This window comes from Bos grunniens, chromosome 5 (genome assembly GCF_055505025.1).
Source record: "Bos grunniens cultivar Pamir isolate PY7600 chromosome 5, Bosgru_T2T1.0, whole genome shotgun sequence".
Taxonomy (NCBI): domain Eukaryota; kingdom Metazoa; phylum Chordata; class Mammalia; order Artiodactyla; family Bovidae; genus Bos; species Bos grunniens.
In genome coordinates, this window is record NC_141169.1 from 102,258,363 (window position 1) to 102,281,165 (window position 22,803).

Here is a 22,803-nt window from a genome sequence, read left to right on the forward strand (position 1 = left end):
ATTTCAAAAATAGGACTTCTCAGGTGGCCCCGTGGTTAAGACTCCACACTTCCAATGCAGGGGGCATGGGCTCAGTTCTTGGTAAGGGAGTTAAGATCCTGCATGCCATGCAGCCAAAAAGGAAAATAAATCTTAATAAATATATATATATATATATATATATATATATATGTATATCCCCCACCCTGCCCCAAGAATTACTCTGATTGCTGTAAGAATAGACTGTAACTGAAGAAAGGTGGTGGCAGGAAGGCCAGTTGAGCGGCTGAATATAATTTTTCAGGATGCTTAGATCTGGAGGTGGTGACAAGTGGTCAGGGTCTGGATTTATTCTGAAAGGAGAGTTAACAGGATTCGGGCACAAGATTTAAAAGAAAGAGAGCAACCAAGAAGATGGCCAGGATGGCTCTGAGTGCCACTGAGACAAAGAGGTAAGAGGACCGGATTATACGTTGGGAGAGACAACAGGTGCTCGGTTTTAGCCATGTTTGAAATGCCCAGACATCCAGAGGGAGATGCTGAGGTGGAAGATGGGCATACTTGCCTCGAGTTCAAGGGAGAGTTCCAGGCTAGAACTACAGACTGGGGCAGGGGGAGGATTATTAACATGTAGATGATTTTTTAAAGCCTTGAAGCAGAAAGAGAGCAAGAACCCTGGCCACTTGGCTCACTATTGCAACACCGGCACCTGGCAGCTTCTGTCACCTAGTGGGTATTGAATGTCTACTGAATGAACAGATAGAATGCATATGAACGCAGGAGGGAGAAGTAAAAATATTAGACCAGCTTGTATGAAGGAGGGAACTTAAAGCATCTTATTTGAAAAGCCCAACCTGTTTTCTAAGTTCAGTGCAGTCACTTAGAGGCTGATTCTGTGTGATGAAATAAATCTTTTTGTTGTTTGAGATGCTGCTGCTTCTGACCTCAAATTAATATATGGCTTCTGTGGAAAAGATGAGCGTATGCAAAAATTATCCTTTACGCAAGGCTCTTGGGTGCCGCTGCCCCCGCCGCCCCGCCGCTCCCGCGCAAGCCAAGAGGTGCAGAGAACCTAGTGTGCTACCGAGGTCTTACTCCTCTAGCGGGGAGACGTGACTTTTATCTCAGATGATTCTTGGGAGGAACCGTTAAGAGAGAGAAAGCTGTTACTAAAGAACTTGCAGGATTTACATGCATGGCTGTTTTCCTTTGGTTATCCTTCAACTCAGTGCTGCCCACTGTAAGCCACATACGTAATTTAAATTTTTCGAATAGGCACACAAAAAATACATTTGTCCTCTAAAGATGTACAAGTTGAGAGTTGCATATTTATTTGGGGCAAGATGAGGTGCCCAGGAGGCGGCAGCTCAGCTGAGCTGCTACTGCTGCTGCTGCTAAGTCGCTTCATTCGTGTCCGACTCTGCGACCCCATAGAGGGCAGCCCACCAGGCTCCCCGGTCCCTGGGATTCTCCAGGCAAGAACACAGGAGTGGGTTGCCATTGCCTTCTCCCCGATAGCTGAAGGACTGCTCCAAAGAGGTAGTGGGGGAAGGTCAATATATAAGATAAAAAAAAAAAAAAAATTATCCTTTGGTGTAATCATCTAGTCTTTTACCAATTCTTATAAAGCAATCAAAGGAAAAAAAAAAATTCAGTGGTTTGGGAGGCAAAAACCTCTGTCCTAAGTCCTGAGTGTACTTGGCCAGCAACCAAGCAGGAACAGTTAGTGTCGGTCTTCATTGAGACTCAGAGCTATTGTGTAATTAAATGAGAAATAGATGCTTTTGGCTAATCGAACACACGATGCTTTTAAGTTTATTGTTATTATTATGTTTTAAAAATTAAAGATACCATTTTAAGGAGTTTCCTGGCAATCCAGTGGTTAGGACTTGGTGCTTTCACTGCTATGGCCTCGATTCAATCCCTGGTCAGAAAACTAAGATTCCCACAAGCCTTGAGGCACAGCCAAGAAATAAATAAATGAATAAAGGTATCTTTTTTTTTTACCAGGATTACAATATACAAACTGTCTACTCCTCCTGTCTCCTGATCTTTACTACCTGTGGAGGGTAGACTGCATTTTTAAAGAAGCAGAACTAAAGGAACCTATACATTAGGCAGAGTGGCCCGCAGTCATTTTCTCTCTGTGATTTTTTGCCTATGAAAACCCCACCCACCTCCAGTGGACCCAAACAGGAGGAAGCCTGCTGGGGTATGGGGTACCTGTTGGTGGTGATGCTGCTGGGGGGAGGAGCCAAAAGGGCTGAGTTCAAATTTGAATGTGTGAGACCGGTGCCTTGTCAGCCAGTGCAGCAGAAGTGCTGGAGGCAAGCTTTTCTTCCTAAGATCTTCAGGGAGCCAAGAAAGACAAACTGGATTCCACCATGGACAGGTAAAGCAGTCTGCTTGTGGGTAGTTGCTCTGGCTTTCCTCTCAGAGCAAATCTGAGTAATAAGATGTGCAAACTTTCCCTTTCTCCCCTAACACTGACTCACAGGATCTGCCTGGTCAAGATGCACAGTTATTTTTCTGGATCTGTCTCATCTTCTGTTCAGATCTTACATGCTTTCCGCCCAATTATCTCTCTCTTTTTTTCTTTCCATACTCGAAAGTACTTTTATGCACCATGCATTGACTGGTCCTTGCAGTTAGGATAGTTTATGGTAGTAATATTAATCAGGCAAAGAGACTCAAATCATGAAAAGGTCATGGCAATACTGTACTAAAAACAGTAGTGGTAATGGTAATAATTCTGTAAACATTCAACTGTAGAACCTCTTGAAGAAAAACTTGACTATGGAGACTTTATTGAATAATTACATAGTCAAGAAATTATTTTCTAAATGCCAGTATTCAAAAGTATTTGCTTGAAGGTCAGTCACTATGTCTGTGACAAGGAGATGAATTCAACTGAAAAAACTTCCTTAATATTATAGGCCAAAGAGGCAGTTAATGGCATTTTTACTCTTTACCTAGTCTTTCCATTTCTTCAGACATGACTTAACTTACTTCTTTAATGCATACTCTAAAATTTTGATGATGTCTTCACATGAAGTTTATGACAATTGTTATTACCATAGAACTTAATCTATTTCTACTGCAAATGTATGCAAATTTACACCTAATCCATATACTTCAATCTCAATGTAGAATCTTAATGGTGGATTAAATGTCCTTCAGAAACCTGAGGGCAAAATATCACACGTCAGCTCAGTTTACAGTGAAAACTAATCTGTGGTATGAGAGGAAAAAGGCTCAATGGAGATACTTGTAAATAATGAAATGCAAAGCAACAGTAAAATCAGAGTTGAAATTCAGAGAGAGTCAAAGAAGGAGAGAGGATGAAATTCAACAGGAGAAAAAGGGAAATACTGTGATTTTCATTAAGGAAAATACTATCTGCAGAGCACAGTACTGATGGCACGCAGCAGGAAAGGATGACTCGGTCACGATTACTTTTAACCCATCTGTCTCTGGTTTGCATTGCTGGGGATGCAGCCAGCGTTCCGCTTCAGGGCACACAGCTGTCTGGCACAGCTGTCAACCTGTGGGCCTTACAGACAGTCTCTACTGAGTCCTCTGCATCCTTAAGAGACACCAAAGAAGACTTCCCTGGTGTGTCAGTGGCTAAGACACCACACTCCCAATGCGGGGGGCCTGTGCTCAGTCCCTGGTGGGGGAACTAGATCCCACAAATAAGACCAGGTGCAGCCAAATAAATAAATATTTCTTAAAAGAGAGAGAGAGAAACCAGAGAATAGGGTGCTGGAACTAGGCCCCCAGCTATAATTAAAGATATTTAACAAGGTCACAGGCATGCAATTCAATTCACTGTGACTGGTAACTTCTGATGGAAATTGTATTTTCATGTGGGGGTAGAAGGCCATTTGAATTCCTTAATCTGTGTCCTATCCTTCCTTATACTCCCAGGACACTTTTTCCTCCTACGGGAACCCCCTGCCAATACCACCTGCAATGCATGATATTGTACCCCTCCCCCACTTCTCATCCACACAGCCCAGGAGGACAGGTTAAATGCAAAAGGAATTTATTGGTAAGAGATGATGCCTAATTTAAAACTGGGCCCAAAGGACAGAATTTTTTTTTCTTCCTCTCCAGTACTTATTATGCATCTACTATGTATTCGGTTTATGTAGTATGCTGAGGGTGGTTATGTTAATTAACAATAGTAATAGTAACAGAGGTAGTGCTGTGGTGGTTTTACCATAGTAAATTATTATCACTTTAGAATAAAGCCAGTGATTATTAGATCTTTGTTAACATTCATTTTGGATTCCTGTTAAATGTGAATTTTTAATTATAAAAATTTGATTGACTAATTTGTATATTGTTTTGTATATGTAATGTAGACACTGGTGATACATCTAATTCTCTGCCTCAGGATTTAAAGTGGATTCCAGGGACTTCCCTGGTAATCCAGTGGTTAAGACACCACGCTTCCACTGTAGGAGGCATGGGTTTGATCCCTGGTTGGGGAATTAAGATCTCACATGTCATGTGGCACAGCACCCCACCTCCCCACACTCCCCCCCCAAAAAGATTTCCAATAAGCTTCATGTGTGTGAGAAAAACATTCAAATTACAACACCTTTAAAAATCTCTGGTCCTTGCTTACTGATTTACTAAGGGTGATACTTGGGAAGTTGACTTCTGGGTCTATCTCATGTATTTCACTATCAAAGTATCAATAACCAACATGTCCATACAAAAGTGGGTGTAGAAGCTTTATTCACAACCCTCAAATGGAAACAATCCAAATGTCCATCAACAGGTGAGTGAATATACGAAATGTGCAGTATGGAAGCAATGGAATATTGCTTTGCAGGACAAAAGAACAAACTCTACTGATACATGCAACACCATGGATGAATGTCAAAGTCATAACATACTTAATAAAAGAAGTCAGACACAAATGAGGTGATAATGTATACTTAAAATAAAATTCTAGAAAATAAACCATAATTATAGTTACAGATTAGTGGTTGCCTGGGAGGGAGAAAAAGAACCTACTGAAGAGATGGATGAGAAAACTTGGGGGGAGGGGTACCCTAAAAATGTTCTGTACACTGATAGTTGCAGCAGTTTTAGGTGTTTACATCTGACAATATTCACAGAATTGTGAATTTTAAATGGGTGAAGTATGTAAATTATGTGTGTGTGTGCTCAGTCGCTCAGTCATGCCTGACTCTTTGCAATGCTATGGAGCCCATCAGGCTCCTTTGTCCATGGGATTTCCCAGGCAAGAATACTGGAGTGGGTTGCCATTTCCTTCTCCAGGGGATCTTCCCAACCCAGGGATCAAACCCGATCCTCCTGCATTGGCAGGGAGATTCTATACGGTACCACCTGGAAACCTCAATGTAAAAAAAAAAAAAAATTGAAATAAGTTTCAATTCTCTTGCAAGCAAACCGTATTCAAATTACTGCCTAGATCATGACTTTGACAAGTTGTCTGCACTTCTGCTCAATGCCACTAGGTGGCAGCGTTATCTCTACTGGTAGATAAATTTGCTGAAAAACACAAAAGGACAAAAACCAGGGACACTCACTACTGATGCTTTGGTTATCAACCACATTGGGCTACAGTTCATGGGGTCACAAAGTGTCGGACACAGCTAAGGGACTAACACACACACACACACTGTATAGCTTGTGCTATGTTCACACTACAAAGGAACTTGTGTTGGCAGAGAGTTATTTCTACAAATTCAACTCTAAAATTTAGTGCTTATAACATGCAAGACACTGTGCCGAAAAACAAAAAGCAATCTGTCCCTGACCCCCATCCCCGGTGTGGGAAGAACATGGCAAAATATTTAGATTATATTGTGAATTTATACATGAGATCAGCCTAACTCAAATCTTGTAAATACATATGCATAAAAAGACTAGAAGGAAAAACATAAGTATATTAAGCTGGTCATGTGACCAGCTCTTTGTGATCCTATGGACTGTAGCCCACCAGGCTCCTCTGTCCATGGGATTTTCCAGGCAAGAATACTGGAGGGGGTTGCCATTTCCTTCTCCAGAGGATCTTCCCAACCCAAGGATCGAACCAGGGTGTCCCACGGTGCAGGCAGGTTCTTTACCATCTGAGCCACCAGAGAAGCCCCATGTCTAATTATCACTAGATAATTGGTATTTTAAACTTTAATTCTTTAACATTAAAAAATTTTTCACTTTCGACTTTTTTGTAATATTCAAGTTGAGAATGGTCAAATACCTTTCACACTTTTAACATATGACTCAAAAAGTGTCACTTCCTGACTCAAAGCACAGAAATTCTAATCCACATTCTACATCTGAGGGGGACAGATGTAGCAATCAATTGATAACAAAAGTTGAATTCTTTGATAGGGATGAGTGGAGAACAGCAGGAAACTTCAGGAGGGTCTTTTTTGTTGCTGTTAATGTTCAATTTTGCCTAGAAAGAGGGGATAGTGGCAGTTGAGAGAGGTCTTCCTAGAAGAGCTGAAATTGATGTTAGGCTTTGAAGGGGGGGTAGGTTTTTGCACAGTGGGGGTAGTAAGGATTCAGTCAGGAGATGTATTCCAGCAAGACGGCTGGAAAGAAAACTAAAGACTAGTGCCAGGGGGCCTGCTACAGGGGTAAGGAAGGGGGTGAAATGATGGGAGAAAAAAGAAATACTAGGAAACAAGGCTAGAAATGTAGATGTGTCCAATTGTAAAAGCTTTACCACAATTAACGAGTTTGGAGTTTATTCTAGATTTTCTGAGATCTCTAGGGCACCTCATGGAAACTTATTTTGAAGGGACTACAGGCAGAGAGATCAGTTAAGAGATCAGGACAATGTGATAAAAAGAAAGATTAGGGATTGGATTGAAGCACAGAACCGAGAGAACAGAGCAGGGACACTCCCAGAAATATTGGAAAGTTTGACTCAATAAATTTAGATGATTAATTAATTAAATATGAGTGAAGGAGAATCAAAAATGATTCCAAGCTTCTAGACTGCATACTTGGGATGGCAAGTTGGTAGGATAGGAGAGGGAAGTCAGGACAGGGCAATTTGGGAATATTGTTTTGACCACTTAGACTCTGAGATCTATGTTGGACATTTAGGTAGAGGTTGGGGCCTCCCTGGTGGCTCAGTGGTGAAGAATCCACCTGCCAATGCAGGAGATAACAGAAGTTCGATCCCTGGGTCAGGAAGATTCCATGGAGAAGGGAATGGCAATCCACTCCAGTATTCTTGACATAGACAGAGAAGCCTGGCGGGCTATAGTCCGTGGGGTAGCAAAGAGTCAGACATGACTAATAATGGAGTGAAAACCTGAAAAGATGAAACTGGGAAAGACGTCTGTAATTCCAAGTTATCAACATCTAGAAGGCAGCCATGGGTGGAGCCTGTCCTGTGAGCATGGATCGCTTTGGGGTTCTTGCTGTCTCAACTGGTCTTAAGTACAAGCATGAAAAGGGGTTTGTAGTGGATCTGAAGTGCACTAAGTCTTAGGCATCCAGCATAAGGAAGCAAGAGCGTCTCCTCTGGTTTGGCCCAAGTATTACAGATTTTTCTTTAAAAGCTGATGGAAAGCCAAGAAGGCTGCATCTCCTCCCTCCTCTCTCACCCACAGCCTCTTGATGAAGCAGAGACAGTTTCTTTACCAGTTCAAAAACGTGCGCTGGGCTAAGGGCCGCCATGAGACCTACTTGTGCTACGTGGTGAAGCGGCGGGACAGTCCCACCTCCTTCTCACTGGACTTCGGGCACCTTCGAAACAAGGTATCAATTAATATCTTGCTATTAATTAATTAATGCCTGCTTCCCAAGCAGCTACACTGAGGGCACTTTTATAGCCACCTGCTGATGATGCTACTCAGCCTGGTTCATTTGTCTCCATTAGATTTCTGAGATATCTTTTCTCTTTTATATGTCTCTGCACCCACAATAGACAGGTTCCAAAGGCGGTCATTTAACATCCTCCCGAATCCTGCTGGGCACATCAAGGCCACACTTTGTTTCAGTGCTAAGAATCACTGCCCCAAACCTTCCTCTCCTTTCCCCAGCATCCAAATTGCTTTTCAGATTAAGGAAGAAACCAAAAGAAAGAGATTTTTTATTTGGGGGAATCTTATCAGCTCATTTAAGCTGAACTGTAAACGTGGAAAAACAAATTGTGGCTTTGGAATTTTAAATAATGAAGGAAGAAGAATTAGGAAAAATTAATGACTCAGTTCTATCTTTCAAATGATTTCTATTCCTTCCTGCTCACCTAGATCATAAGCCAGTAAGTACATTCATCATAGTGACCCTCAGAAAATTCAGGGAAGCCATGAATTAAAACTAGAAGATCAGGATTTCCCTGGGGCACAGTGGAGAAGAATCTGCCTGCCAGTGCAGGGGACACAGGTTCGATCCCTGGTGCAGGAAGATTTCACATGCCCTGGAGCAGCTAAGCCCACGTGCCACAACTACTGAGCTTTCATGCTGCAACTACTGAACCCTCGCACCCAAGAGCTCATGTTCTGCAACGAGAGGCCATGAATAGATAAATAATAAAAACTGCTTCTCAATAATATGGCAGCAGTGGTGGTTTAGTTGCTCAGTTGTCTCCAACTCTTGGGACCCCATGGACTGTAGCCTGCCAGGCTCCTCTGTCCATAGGATTCTCCAGGCAAGAATACTGGAGTGGGCAAGAATACTTGCCATTTCCTTTTCCAGGGAATCTTCCCAACCCAGGGATTGAACTCAGGTCTCCTACATTCCATACAGATTCTTCACCAACTGAGCAATAACACATCTAGCATTAAAAAAAAAAAAACCTAGAAGATGAGAGAATTACATTTTCAAGAGACTTCATCACCAAAATCCAGAAGAGTTTACATAACATGCAGTTGACATGTGGTCTTGGTGGAAACGTAGGGAAGAATCCCTGGGCAGAATGACACTGACATATCTCACTTTTCTTGGCCTCTATTTGTGTTGTGTTCATTGTCCCACTGCAATTGTTTTAGCTTCTAATCTTTTCCCTATTTGGTGATAAGACACATTCTAAACATAGAAAGCTTTTGTGTTCCTTTCCTTCTCTCTCTCTGAGTCTTCACAACAAAACTCCATTTAACTTATGAGGAATCAGAAGATCTAAGAGTTGGGTGACTTATGGAACTTAGGTCTTCAGATTCTGGGAGCAATGACTTCTCTGCACTATGAAGTGGACTTGCTATATCTCACTGTGGTGATTACTATTACAATCATGGGGGTCATACAAAGAGCAAACTCATTACAGGCACACCTCGGAGATTTTGTAAATTTGATTCCAGAACATGGCAATAAAGCATATTGCAATAGAGAATATTGCAATAAAGTGAGTCAAATTTGGGGGTTTCCTGAAAGTGCTAGTTTTTCAATCCTGTCTGACCCTTTGTGACCCCATGGACTATAGCCTGCCAGGCTCCTCTAGTCCATAGAATTCTCCAGGCAAGAATACTGGAGTGGGTTACCATGCCTTCTCCAGGGGATCTTCCCGATCCAGGGATCAAACCTGGATCTCCCCCATTGCAGGCAGATTCTTTACCATGTGAGCCACCAAGGAAGCCCTAGTACATACAAAAGTTATATGTTTACACTATACTACAGTTCTTTTAAGTATGCAATACAATTATATCTAAAACAAAAAGTGTATATCTTAATTTTAAAGCTTAATGCTAAAAATTGCTATCATCTAAGCCTTCAATGAGTCATACTAGTAACAAAGATCACTGACCACAGATAACCATAATAATGAAAAGTTTGAAATTTGCAAGAATCACGAACTGCGACACAGAGACACAAAGTGAGTGGATGCTGCTGGAAAAAATGACACCAGGGTTGCCACAAACCTTCAGAACACAAAGTATCTGCAAAGTCCAATATAGCCAAGCACAATAAAACAAGGGACCCCTGTATTTAATTGTTCTTAAACCACAACCAGTGCCTACTACCTCTTTTACAACACCCACTTGTCAGTCTCAGACTCTCCTAACCCTAACTTTTTATTCTCCACTTGGTGTAGTGGAGTCCAGTGTATTTTCACAACGGTTACATCAACAGCACTTCCAAGCCGTTTCTTCCTCTCCAAGGAAGGAAAAGCAACTTCACAAACAAAATTAAATCTGAGATGGTGTGATGCTACTTGACCCACTCAACTCATTCCATCCTCCCACTGTTCCACAGAAAATCTGCACCCTTTTCCCTTCCCAAAGCCAAAAGTGCAAAGAGTTTAGGATCACCACTCATCATTATGTCCTTTCGGGCAGCTGCTTAGCCTTTCTGTAACCTCGGACAAAACCAAAGACAGACACGCCAAAAAGGCTGACCGCTGGGAGGGACACAAATTAATGACGATGAAGCTACCAGCAGGACAGTCAAGGTCGGTCACCATCCCGAGTCTCTGCTCTCTCCCCAGGCCGGATGCCACGTGGAGTTGCTCTTCCTCCGCTACATCTCTGACTGGGATCTGGACCCTGGGCGGTGCTACCGCGTCACCTGGTTCACGTCTTGGAGCCCCTGCTACGACTGTGCGCGGCACGTGGCCGACTTCTTGCGGGGGTACCCCAACCTGAGCCTGCGGATCTTCACGGCGCGCCTCTACTTCTGCGACAAGGAGCGCAAGGCCGAGCCAGAGGGGCTGCGGCGGCTGCACCGCGCTGGAGTCCAGATCGCCATCATGACGTTCAAAGGTGCACGGGGAACTTTCGGCCCGGCTCTCCAGAGCAGGACTGGCCATTCAGATTGGGAAAAGCCAGGGTGAGAGGAGAGAGCGGGCAGAATTCTAACTCGCCCCCAAAGTCCTAACTCGCCTTTGGGGCTGAAAGCTGTCAAGGAGAATTGGAGGAAAAGAATCGGTGGACCCAAGACTTTGGGGGAGGGGGTGGCAGGGTTTTCTTTCTTTCCTCATGATTTGAGCTCTGACCCATCCCCTCCCCTCTCCTTTTTAAATTTTCAAATAGATTATTTTTATTGCTGGAATACTTTTGTGGAAAATCATGAAAGAACTTTCAAAGCCTGGGAGGGACTGCATGAAAATTCGGTTCGTCTGTCTAGACAGCTTCGACGCATCCTTTTGGTAAGTGAGGGGGCTTTCTTTGCTTCTCATTTTCTTTCTCTCTCCAAAGTTATCTATCCCTGGCACTACTTATATTTCCTACATTTCCGCGTGTGTGTTTGTGTGTGTTTATCATTCTCCCCTTATTTTTCCTGATGAAAACTTTCTCTTCTCTGTTTTTGTTGTCATTTCTCCTACAACTGAGTTTGCTCTAATGTTGTTTCACAATTCAAAGCCCTCTACTAGCCCTCTGGGGTTTCCCAGGTGGTGCTAGTGGTAAAGAACACGCCAGCCAATCCAGAAGACAAAAAAGATTCAGGTTCGTTCCCTGGGTTGGGAAGATCCCCTGGAGGAGGGCATGGCAACCCACTCCAGTATTCTTGCTGGGAAATCCCACGGACAGAGGAGCCTGGTGGGCTACAGTCCATAGGGTCGCAAAGAGTCAGACACGACTTAGCCCAAGCACCAGCCTTCTAGTAAGATTCCTTTCCCTTCCCCTCTTCCCCACCCTAATCCCCTCCCCTCTCTTTTCCTCACTCACATCTTTAACTTAGACTCTCCTCAGAATCCATTTTACTCCTAGGAAAATTTCTTCCTCTCTTTCTCTTTCCTCTCCCTCTCTCCTTCTTTTCTTAAAAAATATTAATGGGAACGTCCCTGGTGGTCCAGTGGTTAAGACTCTGAGCTTCTGGGGCAGGGGACATGGGTTCGACCCCTGGTCGGGGAGCTAAGATCCCAGATGCGGTGCAACCAAAAGATATAAATTTTAAAAAGAAAAAATTAACACAAAAATTACAAAGTCACCCACTGTCTTTCTCCACAGCCACTCTACGAGGTTGATGACTTGCGGGATGCATTTCGTACTTTGGGACTTTGATACCAACCTTCAAGAATGTCACATACAAAGAAGTATCTGTGAAGATAGTAGGGTAAAAGAACTATCTTTGAAGAATTCTGCTGTTCTTCAACTCTCACTTTGAGTTTAGAAAAAAAGTATTCATAGAGGACTTTTTAAAAAAAACTGTCTTGAAAAGAGAAGGAACACAGACCCACCAGGGTTAATGCCAGAACACTGGTTCAGTTTTTCAATGTAACGTCGCCCCCTACTGGGAAATGGCAGAACTGCAGGGCCTGGGAACCCCTATGTCAGTACTCTTGACTTTTAAGCAGAGAAAGCAAGAGGTTAATGCTGAGGAGCATGGTGAGAGGATCAGAGGTTTTATGACCAGTATTTTTAATTATTTGATTCTTGTTCTGCGTTTTCTAACGGTATTAACGATAGATTTTTCTACTCTTTTCCTTTGGGGTTCACTTTCAAGTGAACAAACTTGCCACCCTGTGATCCACAGAACCTAATGAGAGAACCTGGGTGACTGCAACCCCAAGCTGTCTATTCAAAGCATTAATATCCAAGCATGTGTTCTGTGTTTAATTGTCTGAAGCCTGATTTTAATGTTTGTACATACTAATTTTTTCTTGGCACGGAATATGCATGATCACCGTTAGGATGCTGTATAATAAAGGAGCTTAAAATGAATTTGAGGGCTGTGGAAAAGACATGCTACAAGTGAATTGATACCTCAGGTAACAAATCAGCAAAAAGATCCTTTTAGAATCTTAATTGTGCAAACACATATTTCCCACGTAACTAGTGAACACTTGGAAGGGAGTTGCTTGAATGTTGAGAAAAGAAAAAAGTCCATTCTCTCTGAACCTCAGCAAAGTCAACCAGGTCAAGATTTTTTCCCTTTTTTTTGCATGTATGGGTCCCTTCTCTCAAAGATGTGACAATATAAGAGACTGTGACAGAAGACAGTATTTGAGAGAGAAGGACGACAGAGCATTGCAAGGAAATAGTGTTTTATCCATTAAAATGGAATGATCCACCACAGCACAAACTGGTTATTTGTTCCTAATAACTATCATGGACTGTCAGAAAAATATTCAGAATAACCATAACACAACTATTACCTAGCAACCCTTGCAATGCAGATAAACAGATCTACAGGAAAAGTTGAAAGCAAAAAAAGAAAAAAACTTGAATGCATAATTGTACTGTTTTACTCTTATTGTACATAATTTGTGAAAGAATTAAATATTAAAAATCCTTATTCATGTATTCATATTATATGTTTATGGTATGCAGTGTCTCATTTTTATCATAATTTTCCTTTTTGTTTTGTTAAAATGGATTTGTAATGTCTCATACATTTATACCTTTGGAAATGCTAATAGTAAACCATATAATTGTAACATAGTCTAACATTGTATTAACATTGCTATGAAATCCATTTTCTTGATTTTTTTAGTAAATTTTTCCCACAGCAAATTTGATTCTGGCTCAATCAGCTGAATAAACGATAATTTTGGATCTTTGGAGATAAAAGGTCAAACCAAAGTAATTCCAAAGGTGATTTTTAAAAAGTTAAACTACAGAAAAGTCCGTATGATGGAATAGACTTCGGAGTCCAAGAACAAGTGCACACATCTATGTTCAACTGAGTTCTGACAAGGGTGCCGGGACCATTCAGTAGAGAAAGAACAGTATTCTCAGCAAATGATGCTGGAACAAGTGGATATCCATCGACAAAAGACTGAATATGGATCACACACACACACAAATTAATTCAAAGTTTATCAAATACCTAAGTCTGAGAAAGTTCCTAATTCATGCCTGCATAAGTCTGCTCTTCAGAACTCAGGGAAAGCCTAAGATACTAAAGATTTTTTCTACAAGTAAGAAACAGGGAACACAGCGGGGCCTTTCCTGGGCATGTCCTTTTCAGTCTTCCTTTTGATAGGACTCAATCCTGAGGGGAACGGGAGTGGGACAAGAGGGGAACAAAATTTTAGATAGAGATGTTAATCATAAATTCAGCAGAGGAACTCTGTTTTATGAGGATTCGGTTTCAAACTCAGACTGAGGAAAAAATTTACAGATATTATCTGATTAGAGCCTAGTATCCAGAATATACACAACCTAATTTAGGGACTTCTGGGCAGTCCAGTGGTTAAGACTCAGCGCTCCCAATGCAGGGGGTTCGGGTTCCATCCCTGTTTGGGAACTAAGATCCCACCTGCTGTGTGGCTCCATAAAAAAAAAAAAAAATGCCGATACATTTCTCCAAGGAAGATTAACAGACCTCTAGTAAGCAGATGAAAAGATTCTCAACATCCTTAGTCATGAGGGAAATGCAAATGAAAACCACAATGAGATACCACTTATAGTTACTATGATGGGTGTAAACAAACAAACTAAAAAAATAACCATTGTTGGTGCGAATGTGGAGAAATTAGAACCATATATTGGCTAGAGGAAATGTAAAATTGTGTAACCACTATTAAAAAGTTTGGTAGTTCCTCAAAAGTCAGTATGAAATTACATTAAAAAGTTTGGTGGTTCCTCAAAAGTCAGTACGAAATTACTGTATGACACAGCAATTCCACTCCTTGGCACACACCCAAGAGAACTAACAACAAAGGTTCAAACAAAAACTTGCACATGAATATTCTAGCAGCATTACTGATAGTAGCCTAAAAGTGGAAGGGCTTCCCTGGTAGCTCAGCTGATAAAGAATCCACCTGCAATGCAGGAAACCCCGGTGTGAGTCCCGGGTCAGAAAGATCCCCTGGAGAACGGATAGGCTACCCACTCAGGTATTCTTGGGCTTCCTTGGTGGCTCAGATGGTAAAGAATACGCCTGCAATGTGGAAGACCTGGGTTTGATCCTTGGGTTGGGAAGATTCCTCTGGAGGAGGGCATGGCAACCCACTCCAGTATTCTTGCCTGGAGAATCTCATGGACAGAGGAGCCTGACCAGCTACAGTTCATGGGACCGAAAAGAGTCAGAATGACAGTGACAGATACACACACACACATATCCTGCAATATATCCTTCAAAACACTATGCGAAGTGAAAGACACCAGATATAAAATACCAAGTATTGTATAAGTCCACTTCCAAAACAGATAAATCCAGAGTTCTGACTCCCTGCAACAGTGGGCAAAGTATTTAACCTTTGTAAAGTTTTACTTTCCTATCTGTAAAATGGGTATGATGTTAACTTTTCATATATTTTTCGTATGAAGTTAGAGGATTACACAAAGCTGGCACTATTTTAGTGAATAGCATTGCCATTTTCTGTTCAGAAGACAGAAACCTAGGGACTTCCCTGATGGTCCAGTGGTCCAGAGTCCACCTGCCAATGCAGGAGACACGGATTTGATCCTTGGTCCAGGAAGACCCCACTTGCCACACAGCACCTAAGTCCATGAGTCTCAACTACTGAAACCTGTTGCAAAGAAATCTAACAAATTAAACCTATAAAAAGGTAAAATAAAAGTTAAGTATTCCAAACATCTCAACACTGTGTAGAGACTCAAATTCTCTTAAAACTTTCAGCTTGAAATGCCAATATTTAATGTAGGATTCTTTATATTATATTTGAATGCATATTATCTTGAACTAAAAACAAATAGATTTGGAGACCAGAAGGAAGGGGGCAGGACACAACCATTAACATAAACTGCTTAGAACCAACTAGATTTAACTTTCAGTAGATCTTGAGTCTCATTAAACAATAATTATAATTCATTATCCTCTAAATGACACACCCACAGGGGCCAGGACAGTTCAGGGCCAAAAAGGCCAAAAAGTGGGTGGTGGCTCCATTCTGAAAAATCCCCACCCTTCCTCCAAGCTGGTTAGAATGTTCCTCCCACTTATCAGCCCAGGAAACTACTCAGCCCATAAAAACTAACCACCCGGTATTTCAGGGCCCCCTCTCCTCTTCAGGCTTCCCAGGTGGCACTAGTGGTAAAGAATCTGCCTTTCAATGCAGGAGATACAGGAGACACAGTTTCGATCCCTGAGTCAGGAAGATCCCCTGGAGAAGGAAATGGCAACCCACTCCAGTCTGTGGGGTCACAAAGAGTCAGACATGACTGAGCACAATAGGACTGCAGCCCACCAGGCTCTTCTGTCCATGGGATTTCCCAGGTGAAAATACTGGAGTGGGTTTCCATTTTCTCCACGAGGGGATCTTCCCGACCCATGGATGGCACCCAAGTCTCCTGAGTCTCCTGCATTGGCGGGTGAATTCTTTACCACTGAGCCACCTGGGAAGCAGTGTATGAGGTCATAGAGAGTTGGACACCTAAAGATACACATAACACTTAGCCACTACAGACTGAAAAGATAAAATCCAAACTCATCTGGGGTTATCTCCAGAGAGAAAAATAGGATGGGAGAAAGAAAGTAGGGGAAAGGGAACTTAATGCTTTTTACTCCATACAGTTCTACCAAAAAAAAGCATAAGTTTTTAATAGTTAAAATTTTAGAAAAATACCATTGAAAACTTAGGACTCAATAGCCATTCTCGTTTTCCATTCTCCAATGTTTATTTACTAACATACAGACTATTTCACTAATTTCAGGGGTTGAGAAGATTCGAGTGCATAGGTGAGCACATGTCTAGAAACTTTCTTTACCAATGATTTATGAAACACTTTAAAGGCTGGACAATGTGCAGGAGAGGGAGTCAGGGTTCCATCAGAGAAAGAGAACCAGAAAAAGATACATACATTATAGCAGATGGAACTCTACTCCATGTTATGTGGCTCCATGTTATGTCCCTGGATGGGAGCAGAGTTTGGAGAATGGATCCGTGTATATATATGGTTGAGTCCTTTCGCTGTTCACCAGAAGCTATCACAACATTTGTTTGTTAATTGGTTATACCCCAATGCAAAATAAAAAGTTTAAAAGAGAAAAAATAAAATAAAACAAACAAACAAAAAGATATACATTAAGAAGTTGACTCACACGAGTGTAGGAGCTGGCACAGAGTCTGAAATCTGCAGCACAGGGTGGCACGAAGGACTGGTGAGAACTCTATGGCAGAAGCTTCAGTCCTCTACTGAAATATCTCCCTGGAAGCCTCTCAGTTCTGCTCTTAAATCCTTACTAACTGAATAAGACCCACTCAGATTATGTAAAATACAATCAAGCATTTTTTTTTTTGGCAGTGCTGCGGGGCATTCGGGATCTTTGTTCCCCTACCAGGGATTGAACCCTGTGACTCCTGCAGTGGAAGCAGAGTCCTAATCACTGGAATTCCAACTAAGGGATTACTGACTTCTTATCTAAGGGATTACTGACTTCTTATCTACAAAATACCCAACAACACCCAGATCAGTGTTTGACCAAATATCTGGGGCTTCACCAAAGTGAAGTCACTCAGTCGTGTCCGACTCTTTGCGACCCCATGGACTGTAGCCTACCAGGCCCCTCCCTGCATGGGATTCTCCAGGCAAGAGTACTGGAGTGGGTTGCCATTTCCTTCTCCAGGTGATCTTCCTAACCCAGGGATCGAACCCGGGTCTCCTGCATTCCAGGCAGATGCTTTAACCTCTGAGCCACCAGGGAAGCTGACCCATAAAACAGAATGTATGTGTAAGAAACCAAACAGCAGCAACAAAAAAACCAAAGTAAAATTAAAAAAAAAAAAAAAACCCACTACCACAGAGAGTTAACATTTGATTGCAGATTTGATTGTCATAGTACTAAGTGTCATAGTACTAAGTACTAAGTACTAAGTACTTAGTACAAGTACTAAGTACATAGTGCTTCATATCACTGACCCAGCTAAGCTCCATACTTGTCTTGGTTTAATCGTGGTTTAGTCATTAAGTCGTGTCTGACTCTTGTGGCCCCATGGACTGTAGCCCACCAAGCTCCTCTGTCAATGGGATTTTCCAGGCAAGAATACTGGAGTGGATTGCCATTTCCTTCTCCAGAGGGTCTTCCTGACCTAGGGATCAAACCCAGGTCTTCTGCATTGCAGGCAAATTCTTTACTGACTGAGCTATGAGGGAAGCCCAATACTTGTCTTGACATTGACATTGAAGTCGCTCAGGCGTGTCCAGCTCTTTGCGACCCCATGGACTGTAGCCTACCAGGCTCCTCTGTCCATAGAATTTTCCAGGCAAGAGTACTGGAGTGGGTTGTCATTTCCATAGTGTAGCTCATTTTGTTGCAGATAGCAGAGACTAACTCAATCTACTCATAAAAAGCAAATTTGTTTTACAGTCACATGTAGACAATAACTGGAAAAATGAGATGGTTTTGCTAGTGACTAAGAGGTTGGGCTTCCCTTATAGCTCAATCAGTAAAGAATCTGCCCGAAATGAAGGAGACCTGAGTTTGATCCCTGGGTCAGGAAGATCCTCTGGAGAAGGAAATGGCAACCCACTCCAGTATTCTTGCCTGGAAAATCCCATGGACAGAGGAGCCTGGTGGGCTACAGTCCATGGGGCCACAAGAGTCAGACATGACTTAGTGACTAGACCACGAAGAGGTTCTAGTGACTAGCTACATTTCCTGGCTTTTTCAGGGACCACATGGCTTCTGTCTCTCTCAGTGTCTTTTTTCTCCCTAAGGGTAGAAGGCAGAAGGAGCAGAGGGTGTCAGAGGATAAGATGGCTGGATGGCATCACGGATGCAATGGACATGAACTTGGGCAAATTTCGAGAGATGGTGAGGGACAGGGAGGTCTGGCATGCTGCAGTCCATGGGGTCACAAAGAGTCATACATGACTAGGCAACTGAACAACAACAAGGGTTCCCTCTGTTCGCCTCCATTACTTGCTGTCTTCTTCTGAAAGTTCCTGCTCCATATGACCTCAGCTCTTCATAGATTCTCCAATCTTCTCTTCTTTTTTTGTAATCTTAGTTCACCTATCAGGGATGGAACCCATGCCCCCTGCAGCGGAAGCATGGAGTCTTAACCACTGGACTGCCAGGAAGTCCCTCTATTTTTTATTCTTAGTCCTTAAATAATTTTTAAAATAAAATTCTATGTAGAGAAAAGTGCCAGAATCCTAAGCAACAGTTTGAGAATTTTCATAAACGTCTGACAAATAGCACAATCAACAAGTAAACACAAGGGACTTTCCTGGGGTTCCAGTGGTAAAGAATCCACCTTCCAATGCAGGGGATGCTGGTTCGATCCCTGGTTGGGGGTCTAAGATCCCACATGCCACCGAGCAACTAAGCCTGTGCACCACGAAGGAGTCCCATGTACTGAAACTAAGACCCAATGCAGCCAAAAATAGAAATAAAGAAATACATTTTTAAAAATGTTTAAAGAAATAAAACAAGGATTTTCCTAGTGGTCCAGTGGTTAAGGCTACATGCTTTCACTGCAGGGGGACATGGGTTGGATCCCTGGTTGGGGAAATTGCACCTGCCATTAAAAAAAAAGAAAAGAAAACACAGCTAACATTCCAAAAGTTCCCCTTATTCTGCGTCCCAGCGCTTGTTTAAATTAAAAATTAGTAGTGAGAAGAGCTAATGATACATTTGGCAGAGAGAATAGCACTTTAAAGATGGAGAGGTTAGGGTAACATTTAAGGAGGTGCAGCTGTAGGAGAAGAGGAGTCTAGAGGGTGGGGCAGCACAGGACTGATCATGAAAAACCCTTTATTAAGTTGAGGGGTTTAATTTTTAAACCCGCAGGCTATAAAGAATGTCTGAAAGGATTTTTTCAAACAAAAAATAATTATGTCCTCATAAAAGGGATGTGACTTCTAGGGAGTAGCACCTATCTTTTGCTAATCAGCTGTAGAAGTTATAGTTGACTATGAAGGAAGAAATCCTACAGTACTGAGGTATGCCTAAGTCATCCTGGCTTACTACCTGTTGTAAGTGTACGCTAATTAGAACAGCCTGCTGTGTGGTCATTTAAATATGCATTGAAGAAAAGAATTAACCATTAAAGAAAAGAATTCATTTAAAACTCAAAATGGCGTCAAAATGGAACTGGGTAGCCATTGTAGATGTAGTTTCGGACATGTTCTTCCATGACTGAGAACTTGAACTTTCTGAACTGTATCTAACTCAGGGACACTACTAACCAATCTGAAAATAATATCCACTGCCAACTGCACGCTTATGGTCTCAAGGTCCCGCCTTGTAAAGATGCATCCATTTTAGGTCCCAACAAAACCTTGCTCAACAAACACCCTTACTCCTTGCCAGTTCCGGTTTTGATTCTTGAGGAACAACTTTATTCATTTCTCTTAATCATCCCAGGGTCAGGTAGCAGGCAACTATCGACCATCCCTATAGGTTAGAGTAGCTCTGGTGGCTCAGGCAGTAAAGAATCTACCTGCTATGCAAGACACCAGGGTTAGATCCCTGAGTCGGGAAGATCCCCCGGGGAAAGAAATAACAAACCACTTCAGTATTTTCGAGTGGGAAATCCCATGGACAGAGGAGCCTGGTGAGCCATAGGGTCACAAAGAGTTGGACACAACTGAGCAACTAACACACCATAGGTTAGAACCCAATGAAATTAATTCAAACTAGCCAGGCTTAACCTGTTTACCCTGCACTGCCGTGTCCTTCCTCTTTGTTGTTTAGCTGCTAAGTCATGTCTGACCCTTTTTCGACCCCATGGATTGTAGCCTGCCAGGTTCCATTGTCCGTGGGATTTTCCAGGTAAAAAGACTGGAGTGGGTTGCCATTTCCTTTTCCAGGGGATCTCCCCAACCCAGGGATTGAACCCACGTCTTCTGGCCTTTCCTCCTGGAAACACCAATAATGGTTCTGATCTAAACCTGTCCTTTCTGTCTTGTGTCTCCTGACCACTCTGCTGTTCTTCCCTGTGACCCTGTGTGGCATACTGTGCCTCCTGTGTTAAGATCTGTGAATATAAGAAACTTTACTGTGTCTCCTCATGGCTGCACTTGAATGATCCTCTCACAAAGGAATATAAAACAGAAAAAAAAAGATATTAAACACTTTCATCCCCCAAGGAGGGACTGCCTCAGGCTTATAGGTCTTAAGGTAACATTTAGCTATCTCCTTGACTCATTCCCTCAAGGCCTTGTATGCATCCAGTTGGTGCCTTTACCCCCCACCCAAGTCATACATAATACACTGAACTGTGGTGTTGGAGAAGACTCTTGAGAGTCCCTTGGATGGCAAGGAAATCCAACCAGTCCATCCTAAAGGAAATCAGTCCTGAATAATCATTGGAAAGACTGATATTGAACTGAAACTCCAGTACTTTGGCCACCTGATGCGAAGAACTGACTCATTTGAAAAGACCCTGATGCTGGGAATGATTCAAGGTGGGAGAAGGGGACGACAGAGGATGAGATGGTTGGATGGCATCACCGACTCAGTGGACATAAATTTGAGTAAACTCCAGGAGTTGGTGATGGACAGGGAGGCCTGGCGTGCTGCGATTCATGGGGTCGCAAAGAGTCGGACACGACTGAGTGACTGAACTGAACTGATTCCCATTAACCCATGAGAGTGTTTCTAGTTTTCTGAAAGATGGTAAAATTGGTACAAAGACATTCTGACCCTCCCTTGTCTACCTAAATTAGAGCTAAACCTCTCAAGCAAAAGGTACCCTCCTTGTTTTGTTGTTGTTTAGTTGCTAAGTCATTTGGGACTCCGTGGACTGTATCCCACCAGGGGTGGGCTGTCCATGAGATTTTTCCAGGCAAGAATACTAGAATGGGTTGCCATTTCCTTCTTCAGGAGATCTTCCCAACCCAGGGATAGATAGAACCCCAAGTCTCCTGCTTGGCAGGTGGATTCTTCATCACTGAGCCACTAGAGACAAGAAATTAAGAGCCAAGAAGGGTGTGTAAGCAAATCTTGTTACTTCTTCATCTGCATACTATAGCAAGCCCAAACCCCTTTTATCCAGTCCATTCTTCACAACCGATTGTTTCTTTGCCTAAATTACATAGAAGCTCTATGCTTTGATTAGTTCTTTAAATCTCATATTTCTATGGGGCTCCTGTATACACAAAATGAAAACTGTTTTCCTCTGGTTACTCTGTCTTGTGCTAATTAATTACACCAGCCAAAGAATCCAGATAGAAAGGAAAAATATTTCTACTTCCGTATGGTTTTAGTATTTCCCTAAGAGACTAAATTGCTATAATATACACTACTTTTTATTTTGTATGTGCATGACCTTTAAGGCTGGTGTAAAGGAAACTAACAACCTAGAATCTATATTTCAACATGGCTTTATTATTTGTTATGCATTGTTATGCAGAGGATAACTTCTGTTTCTTTTTGGGGGAAAAATATGCCTTGAGGTAATACAAAAAACTTTACTTAAGGCTAAAGAATTTACTACCTTGTAGAATGAGAACATTCATAGGAAACATGTGACCCTCCATGGGAATGTGATTTGAGATACAGCTGAAAAATTATACAAACATTTCCATATTCAAGGATTTGGGGATTCAGGAAGACACAGGTAATTTTCCATATTACTTTAAGACTCTGGGAAATCTTTGGCTAACCAGTGATTAGAACACCTTGCTTCCGCTGCAGGGGCATGTGTTCAATCCCTGGATAGGGAACTGAGATCCTGCATGCCCTTTGGCGTGACTCCTCCCCAAAAGACTCTTGAATTATCTTACCTCCATTGCTAACCTGGCTATATAATCTCTCATACAGCTCCCTTTTGATAGCACCAGTTTAGAAAGCATTGTCTGAGTCCTTTCTCTCTCTTTTTTAATCTTTTGGCCAGGCCACATGGCATGTGGGATCTTAGTTCCCCTACCAATCAACCAACACACCCTACATTGGCAGTGTGAAGTCATAACCACTGGATCACTGGGGAAGTCCTCTTGAGTTCTCTCAGTGATGAGTAGTCAGAACCTGGGAGAATACCCCTGCCATTTATCTGCCAGAGAACATGACTGACCCACCAACTTTGCC

At 42.3% G+C, this 22,803-nt stretch overlaps 2 protein-coding genes across 4 annotated transcripts in view; one reads left to right on the plus strand and one right to left on the minus strand.

Annotated features, from left to right (window-relative positions):
* The window catches only part of RIMKLB (ribosomal modification protein rimK like family member B), a 135,080-nt gene that overhangs the window by 105,495 nt on the left and 6,782 nt on the right, over nt 1-22,803 (minus strand). Inside the window, exon 1 of one of the 2 annotated variants that reach the window (XM_086402059.1) lies at nt 16,870-16,960. The exons of the other annotated variant lie outside the window; for it this stretch is intronic. The gene's annotated coding sequence lies outside the window, so the exon portion shown is untranslated. Of the gene's footprint in view, nt 1-16,869; nt 16,961-22,803 lie in introns of those variants that run through there. 2 annotated transcript variants of the gene reach the window in all.
* On the plus strand, nt 2,206-13,373 carry AICDA (activation induced cytidine deaminase). 2 transcript variants are annotated; one of them, XM_086402074.1, is made up of 5 exons: nt 2,206-2,371; nt 7,596-7,743; nt 10,406-10,679; nt 10,950-11,065; nt 11,868-13,373. In XM_086402074.1, exons 1-5 carry the CDS (start codon nt 2,364-2,366, stop codon nt 11,919-11,921), a joined length of 600 nt encoding a protein of 199 aa, XP_086258200.1. In that variant the 5' UTR covers nt 2,206-2,363; the 3' UTR covers nt 11,922-13,373. The 2 variants fall into 2 exon arrangements, with proteins under 2 accessions (XP_086258200.1, XP_086258199.1); XM_086402073.1 differs by lacking the exon at nt 11,868-13,373 and having other exon boundaries at nt 2,278-2,371; nt 10,950-11,323.